General features: G+C 30.1%; 1 protein-coding gene and 1 long non-coding RNA gene across 2 annotated transcripts; one reads left to right on the forward strand and one right to left on the reverse strand.

Annotated features, from left to right (window-relative positions):
- The first annotated feature begins 8,723 nt into the window (after positions 1 to 8,723).
- Positions 8,724 to 11,577, forward strand: LOC132032851 (protein PLANT CADMIUM RESISTANCE 2-like). The gene is made up of 4 exons (XM_059422621.1): positions 8,724 to 8,966; positions 9,599 to 9,670; positions 10,398 to 10,610; positions 11,341 to 11,577. The coding sequence occupies exons 1-4, from the start codon at positions 8,837 to 8,839 to the stop codon at positions 11,415 to 11,417; spliced, it is 492 nt and encodes a 163-aa protein (XP_059278604.1). The 5' UTR covers positions 8,724 to 8,836; the 3' UTR covers positions 11,418 to 11,577.
- On the reverse strand, positions 8,804 to 9,235 carry LOC132032852 (uncharacterized). The gene is made up of 2 exons (XR_009408609.1): positions 9,048 to 9,235; positions 8,804 to 9,010 (listed from the first exon to the last, which is right to left on the reverse strand). It is a non-coding gene; the product is annotated as an uncharacterized LOC132032852 (long non-coding RNA).
- Positions 11,578 to 13,126: the final 1,549 nt, after the last annotated feature.

Below are 13,126 nucleotides of genomic sequence, written 5' to 3' on the forward strand. Positions count from 1 at the left end.
AACAACAACAAAATACCCAGTGAAATCCCACAAAGTGGGTCCGGGGAGAATAGCGTGTACGCAGACCTTACCTCTACCTTGGGAGGCAGAGAGATTGTTTTCGATAGACCCTCGGCATAAAGATCCGTTATTTATAAAAGCAAATATCGATATAAGTAATCTTGAATATGCCATTAAAAATGAATGTGGAGTGGTTTGCCGGACCTTCTATGGATTCGATACTTACCTGCTAAATCTTTGAAAATCATGTCACATTGTCACTTTGAATCTTATAGCTAGCTAGTTCCCCTTTTATTTTCCTCATAACTGTGTAATAGAAGAAGGAACTTTAGCTTCAATTGGCATTTTTCACAAAATTCAACGGTTTTGTGCTGGCAGTACAAGCCATTTTTACCCACACTATGAGAATTGCTAATTCTATATTGAGGCTCATTACCCAAAATTATGCAAGAAACACAAAATAAGATGACCTTTTTTTTTCTTAATAAAATAATGGCACAATACATAAACATGCCCTCAAACTTGGCCACTCAGCTGACAAGTATGTCCTCCAACTTTAGGTACAAATAGAGTGGAAAGAAGTTCCTAAAATTAAGGTAATCGGATCAAGGGAGATTTTTGTTACGACGTTTTCTCCTAACTATTTCTAAGTCTTCTTTTTCCTATTTTTTTTTTCACAGTTTGTTTATCTCTTCTAAATTGAATTTAATTTTGGTCTCAACTCAATAAAATACTACAAATTCTAAAGGTGGACGTCACAATTAAATTTCAAACAGTATAGGTCAGAAATTATAACGTAGTTTACCTAACGATTGTCTTAAACTCTTAGCTAATACAATCCTTCAACAGAAAACTATAGTTATTATTTATAAATCTTAGTTTGATAGAAAAATATAATTATTAATTTCAAATATGTTATTGCGTTATTTTCACACATTTATGACTACAAATAAGAGGGAGTTAGCAGGCACCAGGTCAACATGTCTACTTAGGATTTAGGGATAATTTGGTCAATTGAGTTAGATAAGAGTAATATAATTGGCTGAAAAATAATATTGCTGAAACTGCTATATAAATTTAAAATGTGTTTGACTAATTTGCCCATTTGCTTATGTCTCATCATAGAAGAAACTAGAAGCACAGTGCTGTCACGGGGTCATTTTTGGTCTTCAGTAATTTCAAGGCTTCAGGAATATTGTAACATCTTGCTCCATGAATGTATTTTTCACAGCTGACCAAGAAAACCGTTAAATTACTTCTTACTAGCCGAAAAGTTGTTTTTCCATTTCAAATCTGCTAAAAGTCAATTTTTCCTGTATCCGACTAATAGCCATTTCATACACATGTTTACTACTTCAGCTCAAATCAATAGTAGTTCTTGCCATATACTTTATTAGGGATAAGAAAACAAAACTAATTCAAATCAATATATGTTTGACACACCTTAGTACAATAAACTTATTTAAAAGGAATAATTACCCCCTAAATTTGTGTCATCTCATATGGGAGAGTGACATATCGTGCTTTTGCCACATGTGTATTTATTTGTTTTCTTTTTTTTTTTTTTTAATTTTTTCAGCTTACGTGTCAATTTTTTTTAAAATAAAAATAAAAAACTGAATTTTCATTAAAAAAAAATGAGTTTTAAAACCCGTCTTTTTTTTTTAATTTGAAAATTTGATTTTTTTAAACCCATTTAAAAAAAAAAAAAAAACTAAAAACATGGATTAAAAAACTGAATTTTCTTTTAAAAAAAGGATTTTTAAAACCCTTTTAAAAAAAAAATTGAAAATTTGTTTTTTTTTTAAAACCCGCTTTTGAAAAGAAAAAAACACTCAAAAATGATTTTTTTTTAAATATGGAAAAATGGATTTGTTAAAAATATAGAAAACTTGATTATTTTTTTAAAATGTCTTAAAAAATCTTGATTTTCATGATTTCATTTTCTTAGGACACTTTTATTTTTCAAATAAAATGAGGAAAAGTGTTTTTCTTGCCAAAATGTGAAAAAAAGCGAATTTTTATAAAATTTTGAAAAAATTAATTATTTTCTTAACATGTGGAAAACCCGTTTTTAAAACTAAACGTGGAAGACTAGATTTATTTTCAAATTTTTAAGAAAATGCAGATTTTTAAGGAAAAAAAATTAAGTTTTCCCCTTTTTTATGTTTCTACTCTCTCAAAGAGAGTGAAACACACTCTCTTTGCCACATCGGCATTGAGGGGGTAATTATTCCGTTTTAAATAAGTTTAGGGGGGTAATAGGGCCCAGGGAAAGGTAAGGTGTGTCGTAGCAAATTCGGGTATAGTTCAGGGGGGTAATGGTGCCTTATCCCTACTTTATTACTTTAAGTATTTATTTGAAAAGTAAGAAAACAAAACTAATTCAAATCAATATATGTTAATGTGAGTTTTATTATTGTTTTTCATTTTACAATAGTATTTCAAAGGAAAAATAGACTTCTAAAATTTGTGTCATAACAGCTATGTGATTATCAGGCTTTTGAAACCTTTAATGTTAAATATATCATAATATTTATTTGATAATAATAAATTTGTTATCCAAAATAATATTAAAACATAAATATTGTATCTTGCTTAAGACAATTTGAATCTAGTCATTTTATAAAGGGCAATAGGAAATTTTTAAACTTAGTTATTTTTATACAAAAGTTAAAGTTTAATTTGGACCCATGCTAAAGCAACTAGTGTAGTAATAGGCTGCGTGGCTGCTTTGAAATATCAAAACTATACACTCAAACAAGTTGCCCCAAATTACTAAAATATAAAATAAAAAGAGAATAAGTTACACAAACTTTACGTTGCGATTTTTTATTTTTTATTTTTGATTGAGCGAAAATTCGAACTCAAAACCAAAAAATTTTTAGCGAAGGATAAAAATTAAAGACCACCAATTTAAGGGACAAAAATTAAAGACCATGCCTTTGAAGGAAAATCATGCAAATGACCCGCTTTGAAATGTCGGGCCTAGCGCCACTAGCGTAAATTGTAATAAGGGCAAAGGGTCAAAAATACCTCTCTACTTTGAAAAAAAGGCTAAAGATATCCTCCGAATTTATTTCGGTAAAGCAAAAAACCCCTCCAACTCTCTTAAAGTTTTCAAATATACCCCTATCTTGACGGAAATTATCCCCCAAAATAACCAATCATTTTTAAACTTGCTCATCATTTAAACCCGACCGTTAACTAAATAATAACCCATAAGATCCCTTATTCCCCCAATACGTAGGTTTGAAGTTTGAGGGAATTAGGGGAATAATGCAGGATCTTATGGGTTATTATTTAGTTTGGTTGGGTTTAAATGATTTAAACGGGTTACAAAAAAAATGATTTCAAGTTATTTTGGGGGATAATTTCCGTCTTTTCATTGATATTTGAAAATTTTAATGATGAGAGGGTATTTTTTATCCAAAATAAGTTTGGAGGATATTTTTAGCCCTTTTTTCAAAATAGAGGGGTATTTTTTACCCTTTTCCCTTGTAATAATAGGCTGCGTGGCTGCTTTAAAGTGTCAAAACTATACACTCAAACAATTTGCCCCAAATTACTAAAATATAAAATAAAAAGAGCAAAAGTTGCACAAATAATAAGTAATTCATTTATTGACCGTAGACCCAAAACCAAGTCACTTGACATACTTTGTTGACTAATATCAAATCCGCATGTGAGACAACGTATTTCTACACATATAATAACGCAATCTATATATAATATAAAGTTAGGCATAGATAAGGTGATATGGCACCTCTCTATGACCGCTATTCCTATTTGTCTTTTTTCTCCTTTTTTTTGAATTTTCTCCTCAATTTGAAATAATTTATTTGCTACATATGTAAAGCAAAAAACCAACAGCAACTCTCTTAATCATACCTTTTCCTTTAATGCTCTTCAGTTTCGCCCAGCTTAACCAACACCAACATTCATAGTGTCAAGAATGGTTATTACCGTTACGACCTTCCATAATCCGTATTTATGGACCATTACAATCCTTCATAATAATGCATATTTATATCACATTTACATACTTACAACAATGCAGAACGTTAAGAATTTATTTATAATTAGAGGTGAAAACTAACAAACCGCATCATGCTCCCTACATTGGCTTATTCTCCGTCCAATCATATTTCTTCTACAATCCTCCTTTTCATTGAGAAGATGTAAAATTAAGCTTTTGGGTAACTTTTGGCTTCACCGCAGCCTATATTTTTCTTTTCTTTCTACTACTGAATAGTATTTACTTTTTTTTTTTTTTTTTTTGGTATATACTGAATATTTACCACACTTATCTGTCTTTTCTTAATACAATAGAATGCCTCTTTATTGTTCTATGGTTCTAGCTATCTTGGTCACCTCTCTCCCCCCTTCAATTTTGTGCCATTTCATTTTTCTTCAATTTAACATATTCAAAAACTAGCTGGAGACTTTTCACTCATGATTTTTTTTAATAGCAAGGTTAATTCATAATTGATTTTGCTCTTTTATGGTTAATGACTTTGGTACGAGGGTCACAATATTTTTGCTTACGCTTTTAGTTTTGATGGCTACAGTTAGTCGCCACTATTGTCATAATAACTAGCTATATGAATTATATATATATAGGTGTGTCAATGTGTATATGTTCTGTCCTTTTATTGACCATGCATGTTTTCCTTTGGGAATGGCGAAAGCTTTGTTATTTGTTCTTGTGATTATCGAAAGCTTGGAATTCTTCGGAAATGAATTTTTTTCTTTCTTCTTTTCATGTTTTTGAAATTGGAAAGTTCTCTCGTTTGGTTCAAGGTATAAGGTGGGTTATCCAGAAAGCAAATATTATAATGACGATATTTGGTATAAGGTATAAAATAATGAAATTTATCTTTATCCCAGGAAAAATTGTGTATTTGAAAGGGTTTTTTTCTAATATTGATGCAATTCTTTTTTTATGTGGATTATTTTATATGGATATCTTTTAGATGGTATAAAATAATCCACTCAAATGGGAAAATTAATAGAGATGGGATTATAATTGGTTTTCCTAGCAACCAGTGACATGACATCCAACAAAGTTAATTCATACAATTTTTTTCTTATTCCAGGAAAAAACTGACAATGCAACATGCCACCAAATGGGTATAGTCATATATTTAGCAGCGGTCAAGGGAGTTGAGGAGAGGGAAACAGTGGTAAGAACAAGGATGGCAATTCTATCATAGCTTATGACAAATGAATGTGTCGATGTATGAATCGTAATATATGGATGTCCATTAGAAAACGGTAATCTTACACATTTTTTCCATGAATCACACATATCAAATGAGGCAATTGTTGCATTTACCATCATAATAATATGGGTTTACATTCAATATTTTCCCCTCTTCCTGGACTTTTTTAGTCCAGATATTAGGTGGTTGTAGTCGAATATATGTTTTTGAACTTGTATGATTCATTAGCTTCCTTAATCTTCTATCTTTTCATAATCTTCTATCTTGTCATTTAATTTTAGATATGTAAACTTAAATATGTAATATCATATTTATATTGATATCATTTTTACATGCCTACTGTCAAATAATTTATATAGAATGTTAAGAAAATCATGAAGTTATGTTTCTCAAACCTAATATGAACAAAAATTAATTAGTTTAGTTTAGGTCCATGTATATGTGCTAAATAAAAGCGCCAGAAGTTGATAAATGAAGGTTCTAAGAATAACATTTGAAACAAATCAATGAGACTAACAGATATGTAGTAAGATGTATGAAGTTGGGTAATATTACTTCAGCCTTGATAATTTGCTGAAATTTCATTAACGAGCAACTTTGTAGGGATAAACCTGTCTTACGAAAATCATAACAAAACATATTATTTCCATACAAGTCTATTATAGAATCATGAAGGTTTTGTGTTTGATATATATTTTGCATTAAAAAAAAATGACGTTTAAATATTTGAGAAAGAATGATCTACTTTATGAAAAATATTTATTTTAAAGCGTAACACTCATGTGTTATGACTACAATATATACAAGACCAACAACAACAATAAATATACCCGGTAATCCCACAAGAACTATAAATTTACATATTAAAGAATAGTTCGTCAAAGAGTATCACCTCGGCCTCACCAATTGGAGGTATTAGAGATATGTGACAATACAAACTTCTGTAGATTTTACTTCTTATAATTGTAAAGGACACATGCTATTAAAGTTGATATTTCACTAGTTATATATAAAAGCTTAGCAACCTTATCCACATTCTCAACACGCTTTGGCAACCCTGCAACTCAGCAGCCACGCACACTGAATTTAGAAACAATTTTAGTAATATAAAAAAGTTGGATTTTTAGTGCATAATTTCTAAGTACGTTTGTGACTAACTATATTTAATATTCAATTAATTGAAATGTGGATTTTGTCCGTGTACGAATGAGTTCATACTAATCTATTAGATCGTTTTGACTATGAATCTTCAGACTGATAGAATTAAGGCCTCGCACTGATTAATTAAGTCTAAATCCATTGCCTTAATATTTTTAATATATTAGTATAATCAAAGTTTGATAAACCTATTTTTTTCTCATTTCGATCTTTATCTCCTCTCTTTTTTAGCATACTAGTTACTGGGCTAATAATATTTCATTTTTTTTTTTTAATCACATTAGACTTTTCTCTCATAATAAATCTCAAACACAGTTAATCATCCGCTCCATTTTAATTAGTCACCTTGTAAAAATCAATGTTCTAAAAGGCAATTTTAGGTGAACGATATTCAAGGCTAGAAGTACTGCGAGTCTACAATTTTGGGCGTATGCCTAGGCGTTAGGCAGATTTTTAATTTGAGACATAAGCCCAGAAGACTTCTCCAAATGAAAATTTTAAGTTGCTAAACAAATTTTAATTCAAATCGAAACACTACATTCGCACTTATTCAGGAAGATTACTTGTTTAAACTTTAAGACCATTTTTTCACTAAACTTTTCTAATTATGTAACGACAAAAATGTACTCCCTCCGTTTCAATTTATATGAACCCATTTAACTGGACACGACATTTAAGAAAGAGGGGAGACTTTTGAAACTTGTGGTTTAAAATAAGCCTTGAAAATTTGTGTGGCTGTAAATCATTCATAAAGTGAACTTGTTTCCAAATTAGGAAAGATGTCATTCATTTTGGCACGGATTAAAAAGGAAATAGGTTCAAACAAATTGAAACAGAGGAAGTAGTTTACAAGAGTATATTAAATTAGGTTCGGATAGACGATCAATCGGATGTATTAACTGTTAACTCACATGTCAGCTGGTGATATAAGAAAAAGTTGACTAAATGCATTAAAATGGACAAAACTAAAGAAAAGGATAAGAAACTCAGCAATAATTAGTGATGTAAAAGAATCGAAAAAATGTTATTTTAAATACCAACGAATTTCCTACTAAGATTGAACATATAAAATACGTAGTAGAGAAACCATTGACTTGACTATATTTTGTACCAAGTCATTGTATTTAGTTAGTTTTTTTTTTTTTTTTTGTGCGGCCACTAAAAAAGTGACGTCTTCCTCAATTCTATCTGGTTTATCCTTTTTTCGATTTTCATTTAAATTTTTTTTTTATTCTTAAACGTTGTGTAAATATAGTCTTAAAAGTGACTCATCTAATATTTACTCATACATTTTTCAATCCAACAAATAAATTATTAGATTGTTGTCTATAAATGTATAATTCTCCACTTTGCCATTTCTAAGTAAGTTTCATCTCAAATCAATGTGAGTAAAAGATAAGTTAGGGAAAAGCTGATTATTTCGAAAAGTCTAAGTTTCATCTCAAATCAATGTGAGTAAAAGATAAGTTAGGGAAAATCTGATTATTTTCAAAAAGTCATTTAGCAAATGGTTAAAAATACATGTCAGGAAAAAAAAATATGCTTGGCCCTTTCCACAAACAACAAAGGAAGTTTTCTTTTCTTTTCTTTGGTTCTTCGCGGATTGTTGGATATCCATTTTAAAGCTCCGATTAATATGAATTCGTACTGCGTAAAACCCAGTAGAGAATAAACCGCTCATGCCAAGATTATTTTCATTTCAAGACTAGAAACTGAAGTCTTGAATTAAGGGTGGAGGAATATTATCTATCTCACCACAACCTAAAATGTATATGAATATAGTAGAAAGAAGTTCCTAAAATTAAGGTAATCCTCAAGGGAGATTTTTAGAAAATGATTTTTCTCCTAATTATTTCTAAGTCTTCTTTTTCCTATTTTTTTTCTTAGTTTATTTATCTCTTCTAAATTGAATTTAATATTGGTCTCAACTCAATAAAATACTACAAATTCTAAAGGTCAGAAATTATAACGTAGTTTACCTAACGGTTGTCTTAAGCTCTTAGCTAATACAATCCTTCAACAGAAAACTATAGTTATTCTTTATAAATCTCAGTTTGATAGAAAAATAAAATTACTAATTTTAAATATGTTATTACGTTATTTTCACACATGTAGTAATAGGCTGCGTGGCTGCTTTGAAATGTCAAAACTATACACTCAAACAAGTTGCGCCAAAATTGCAAAAATTTAATAAATAAAAAGAGAACAAGTTGCACATGTTTCAGTAATTCATTTATTTCTGACCGTAGGTAGACCCAAAACCAAGTCACTTGACATCCTTTGTTGACTCTTCCTTCATACAGCAAGTTTTATTTCACTATAAATGCCAACGATAATTTGCATTTCTTTCACAAAAACTACATATTTCTTTGTGTCTTTCATTTCATCATTTTCTCTCGTTGTTGTCTTTAAATTTAAAATATTTTATTAAAAAAAACTCAAGTTTTCAAGTTATGAATCCCTCAGCTCCAGTTTACGGTGAAAAACCGATGACCGGCATCCCTGTTCCGGGCCAGTTTCAAGCTAATCATCCCGGAACTTGGTCCACTGGACTCTGTGACTGTTTCTCCGATTTCTCAAACTGTACGTTGTTTCTTTTACTCTGCTCTATTTCAATTTATATGACACTATTTTTTTAATGCTCTATTTCAATTTATATGACACTATTTTTTTAATTAGTAAGTGGGAGTTTTGGAATATCAATAAAGTTGTTTTCACGTAATTTATAAGTTACGGGTTTGAACCGTAGAATTAGTTTTTGATACTTGCGTCAGAGTAGATTATTTACATCATGGCTCTCTAGAATATGGTCCTTCGCCGCACCCTACCAGGATGCATGATTCGTGCACTGAATTGTCCTTTTAATTTATATTAGTCCGTTAAACAAGATGTTACATTTTAATATTTGGAGATAATTTAACTATAAATTTTGCATTTTATCTTTAAAGAGAAGATTCGGGTTTTAAAAGTCGTTTTTAATTCTTAAACTCTTTCCTAATCAAAATATTGTACAAATTTGAATTGGAGCTATTTTTTGTCCGTTTGCGTGATTTATTTCTTCTTTTTGGTTTTTAACATAGTGGTTAGTTCTGACTTTGGTTCCGATTGATTCAAATTTGGCCCGAAATAGATAATTTATTTCCATGTATGGTGATGTTATTATTGGAATTCTTTTCTTTAATTTTGGTTTATTAACCTTGTTTTATTTTTTGCAGGTTGCATAACTTGCTGGTGTCCATGTATTACATTTGGACAGATTTCAGAGATTGTGGACAAAGGAACTGTTTGTAAGCAACAATAAATTTAACCAGCCGAACATATAGTAGTAACAATTAATTATTTTGTTTATCGTTTTTAAAAATGGAAAATGTGAATTTATCCTCATTATTATTAATTTCCAAGTTACTTCTGTTATATTTTTAAAAATAATTATATTTGAATTTTATGCACTAACTATATAAGAAATAGTTTCACAGCAAAGTTAATTGAAAGACAATTACAGGTCACACTCTATAATATTCATTGATTGATAATCTCAAAAAGGACAAATAATCTACTATTATCCATATGAAACTACACCGTAAAAATTCTTTATATATTAGTACATATAACTTAAATTCTCTTAAATTATACCTTATATAATGTGCTTCACTTCTCATTTCCTGTAGCATGTTTATTCTTTTATTGTATAGTACTAAAATTCATTAATTTATTTGACCTTACTTTATAGTATTATTAGAGCTCTTACATACCAGTTTGGACAAACCCAATAGCTCTATTAGTCGAAACATTATATTTGTATTAAAAAAACTCACTAAATATGTATGAAATTAAATCCAGAATTAATCCAGCTACTAATACTTGATGTCGACACTATCATACGAAACTCATAAAATTCAAATCTCAACTTCGTCTCTAATTGTATAGTCCTCGAGTTATATTTTATGATACTTTAATTTCTTTATACTTTTTTTCCCCACAAAAATGATAGTGACGTGTGAGTTTTTCTTGCAGCTTGTGCGGCAAGTGGAGCTTTGTATTTCTTATTAGAAGTATTAACAGGCTGTGGATGCATGTATTCATGTTTCTATCGTACAAAGATGAGGAAACAATACAATTTGCCAGAGAGCCCTTGTGGGGACTGTTTGCTTCATTTTTGCTGTGAATGTTGTGCCTTGTGCCAGGAGTATCGTGAGCTCAAACACCGTGGATATGACATGTCAATTGGTAAATAATATTTCCCCTTTTTTGTTTGTTTCTCACCCGATACCCAGCATCTGCGTTGGCCCGATCGACTAATAGATTTATCCGGGATGTCCATTTTGTGGAGGGTGAGGTGCTCCCTCTCAAAGACAACTGACTCTATTTTTAGTACCCCCGCGAACTCGAGACCCTAGTTAGAAATGTGGAGTCTTGCCACCCCACACACCAAAGGCAGATGCAACTATTTAGTTGAGAATTTTTGTGGATCGTAAATTTCTGTTTAAAGTTTACTAGAATTACAATAAATAGCAGGTCTAAACTCATAATTTAAAAGTACAATGAATTCAATACTAAGAATCTTAAATATTGAAAGCATAGAGGTTAAACTCTAGATCTGCGAACCATACTTTAGTCCTTGACCACAAAACTAACAAAAAATTAATTTCAGTGTTGCATTTTATTTGACACTTTTTAATTGTTTAAAAGAGAATGATATTTTTTCATATTTGAATCTTTTAATAACTTTAAACTTCTCATTTTACATTAATTAAACAGCATGCTCTTGAAACAACTGAAAAGGCATTAAATATTTAAAACTATAAGTTTTAAGGATATGTTTATATGTTCTGAAATTTATTTTCAATCAAGCACCGCTATATGAAGTAAAATGGACAAAGTATTTTTTTTTTTTTTTTTTTTTTAATCTAAAATTCTTGAGATACTTATCGTACTTGTTTTTACAACATATATGTAGGTTGGCAAGCAAATATGGAGAACCAAAACAAAGGGATCGCAATGGCTCCAGAAGTTCAAGGAGGAATGACTCGATAAATGGATTAAACTTTGACTTCCTAGTGTGATATATGTATTCCTCTATTTTTGTTTTATAAAATAAAAGTGAAATTTGTTAATCAGTGGATTGTTCTTGTCCTTGCAAGATGTAATATTGGTTGTTGATCTGGTTTAATGTATATGATGTATAATTTATTTACTCTTCTTCTTAAGCCTTCACCTTCTATGATAATCTTCTTTAGTGAAGAATTGTAAGACTTGTAATCTTTAATTTGGAGTGGATGAACAAAAACTTTCCCGGTAGGTATTGTAGCTTTGGTAGTTGGATCAAAAAAAATTCTCACTAAACGAAGCAATTGTACGAGAAAATCTCAAATTAAGAATATTCTCCATCTAATAAAAATAATCAATAATTGCTTACCTACTAGTAGACCTGTGATAATGAAGATGGACCCTTAAATTTATGATAAAGTACTACGAATAGTGCCAATTTTTCGTATACCTTTAGCTCGAATCTTCATTGAAATGGTTATTACAAGGTCATCTAAGAGGGTGAAGGTACAGGAACTTAGTGGGAGAATATGTGATCAAGAGGTAGTTTATGATTGGAAGCTGAAATATATTGATGGAAAATATGATCAAGAACACACAGTTCCGTCAAGATCCATGTAATTTTGTTTCACGAGTTGACGACGTAATCACATACAAAAACAAACTACACCGTAAGTTCACAATCTAAAATCGTACCTAAGTTACATAATTAATTGCTCCAACGAACAACGATTCCATAAAAGTTCTTCACCAAAGAAGAGAGAGTTTTCTTTGTCGGAGTTGGAGAGAGAGGGAGGTGTAAGGAAGGAGAAAAAAATTGACAGAATTAACTGAGGTTCCTTTTAAGAGAAACCTATTTGTAATTCTTTAAGTGACACAACTATTCAGAAATTATCCAAAAACAGCTATGACTCTTCTCATTTCTTTACTATTAATATTATAATAAATATATAAGTCATATATATATTTATATATTTAGACATGGATAGTTGATCCACTTAGGTGACCCAAATTCAATTTCCAACTGTGCAACATGTCTATGAATTGGGCATAATTTTGAAATTATGAATGTTAAAAACATTAGCGTAAGCCACCCAAGGAAATGACAAGAGTGGCAACTAGGGGATGATGAGGGTGACACAAATTCCCTTCGATTGAAATGTGAGAGAAATGAATAAAGTATAGTATAAGTAAAAGGAGTTAAAAAGATTTATAAAGAAGAATAAAATGGGGTTGATAGCAAACATTCAATGCAAATAAATATTTACCATGCGCTCACACACATATATATAATTATGTATAATAGAGGCCAAGGTATATGATTTTTGGAATATACAGGTTGAAGTCAAGCCTAACTCCTCCATTACGATATGGAACCTTATTTTTTTAAAAAAAAAAATTGATTGAATAAAATTAGACAAAAAACCTATTGAGGTAAGGGTTTTTTTTTTTTTTTTTTTTTTTTTTTTGCCACCATTGACCGCACCCTGAATTTAGTGGTCAATTTTAGTATGCCAAACGGTCAAGACATTTATTTATATTTTGTATTTATATTAAATTATAGTAACAATTTATTATGTTAAAATTAAAAATTCATGGAATAATGTGTATTAATTAATATTATTTAATGATAAAAGTAAATAAAATGGGTATGATGTATTCATTGGTTTTGTGTAAATATTGGGTACAAAAATAAT

This window comes from Lycium ferocissimum, chromosome 10 (assembly GCF_029784015.1).
Source record: "Lycium ferocissimum isolate CSIRO_LF1 chromosome 10, AGI_CSIRO_Lferr_CH_V1, whole genome shotgun sequence".
In the NCBI taxonomy this organism is placed as follows: domain Eukaryota; kingdom Viridiplantae; phylum Streptophyta; class Magnoliopsida; order Solanales; family Solanaceae; genus Lycium; species Lycium ferocissimum.